General features: G+C 33.1%; 1 protein-coding gene across 1 annotated transcript; it reads right to left on the bottom strand.

The window, feature by feature from the left end:
- Window positions 1-664: 664 nt before the first annotated feature.
- LOC145116765 (F-box protein At2g35280-like) lies at window positions 665-1,558 on the bottom strand. Its single transcript, XM_079053090.1, has 3 exons — window positions 1,416-1,558; window positions 1,169-1,325; window positions 665-1,075 (listed from the first exon to the last, which is right to left on the bottom strand). Exons 1-3 carry the CDS (start codon window positions 1,556-1,558, stop codon window positions 665-667), a joined length of 711 nt encoding a protein of 236 aa, XP_078909216.1.
- Window positions 1,559-1,770: the final 212 nt, after the last annotated feature.

The raw sequence follows: 1,770 nt of genomic DNA, 5'->3' as shown, positions 1-1,770 counted from the left end.
TTCAATTTTTTTTAAATAAGGGTAACTGTAAAAAACAATGTAAGAGGGTATGGAAAAAAACTTACTTTATGATGATCTGGTCGCGAGGAATAAATAGAGTCACCATTATCGGAGAAAATCGATTTTAATAATGATCACCCTTCAACGATTTGGGGGTTTAAGTGTTCGTCTGCAGTTTTATCGTCCGGAAAAGTTGAGACGTTCTGCATGGTTGAAGAACTGAAACGTCGGCATGACATCAGAAACATAATAGCGCCTTAACGATATACAGTGCAAAAAGATCAAAGTGCCCTTAAAATCATTCCAAATATGTGATTACTAAGGGTAGTTGTGTCAAAACACATTATTCAAACATTATAACCTTTTATGGGTTACAGTGGACCTTTGACTATTGAAATGAAAAAGACTAAAATAACATATATATCATAATTCATAATAGAATACATTTATATTAACATTTCACCAAATTACAAGTATATATTCATGTATTAATATTAAACCAAATTACCAAATCCAAAAATAGAATACATTTATGTATTGATATTAAACCAAATTAGAAATATATATTAACATTTCACCAAATTACAAGTATGTATTCACATTACACCAAAATACATATATAATATGCATCACTAATTGTGTGAATCAAACAACCATCATATAACTACTCTAAACTAATGTCAAACATATTAGCAAACTCAACCGAACATGCATCCCACAAACAAATATCACAATTAAACAACCAACCGTATTCATGCATAAAAGTTTTTCCATAACTGCTCATAGAAGGATGCTTTGCACAACTTTTATGTAAGCCATGGGATTTTATCTGCTTTGATCTCCTTCCCCTAACCAAGTGGCTTCGAACCTTGTAACATGTTTGTTTCAGATTCCAACTTCTTCTTGTATTAATGTATGCATTATTCGACATTATCAGAGGTTCTTGCTTCCTTTCACTGCCTTCGGCTATCAAAAGCATTCCCAGAACGAATATTGCATCCAACTGTCCCTTATCGGCTGCATCTTGAAGCAACTGTTTCCCTGCTTCACCTTCTCCTAACAAAAAATACTTCGCCTGAAATATATTATTTAATCATATAATTTTAATAATACAAATATAGAAAACAAATTGCATTTGTAATTATCAGGATGCATAAAAAAAGAGTACCATTCCATCATTGAAGAGTATGTGTGGGTTGTTCAACTTTCTGCATCTGCGGATGACTTCATCCATATCAACACTAAATGGACGAAACCTTAATCGATTTGTGTCCATGGTTTGATATATTGCGTCTGATGTTGTAGAATTTCTAAAGAGTTTGCAACTATAATTTACAAATGAACAAAATTCATCTATTAAACACAAAATTAACTACATATACAAATATAATAGAAGTATTTTACACCATACTTACACTAACTGGCACCTAAAAGCATCGATTGGTGATTTTCCCCCAACCATAGTTACTATTTTTTCGATCATTTGCGATGGCAAAGCAGTGATCGTTGTTACTTGTTGTCTTGTTTGCATTCTTTCCGATGAAGAACTCGCTGCCATGATGTTGAACTGCTTCGAGTGTAATCCAAATTATGTAAGAAAAATGATTTTAGGGTTTATTGATCAACGTGTCGAAAGTTTGATGTTTGGGAATGGATTGTAGTTGATCGATCGTCGATAAACTGAAACGACGGGATGACTCTGACTCCAAATTATGGCGCCTAAGTGTTTAGACTATGAATTGACCTAATTGCCCCTAAACGTACAAAGGT

Source organism: Lactuca virosa, chromosome 5 (genome assembly GCF_052849685.1).
Source record: "Lactuca virosa cultivar CGN04683 chromosome 5, Lactuca_virosa_CGN04683_v6, whole genome shotgun sequence".
NCBI classification, from domain to species: Eukaryota; Viridiplantae; Streptophyta; class Magnoliopsida; order Asterales; family Asteraceae; genus Lactuca; species Lactuca virosa.
This window is presented reverse-complemented; position numbering and strand designations above follow the sequence as displayed.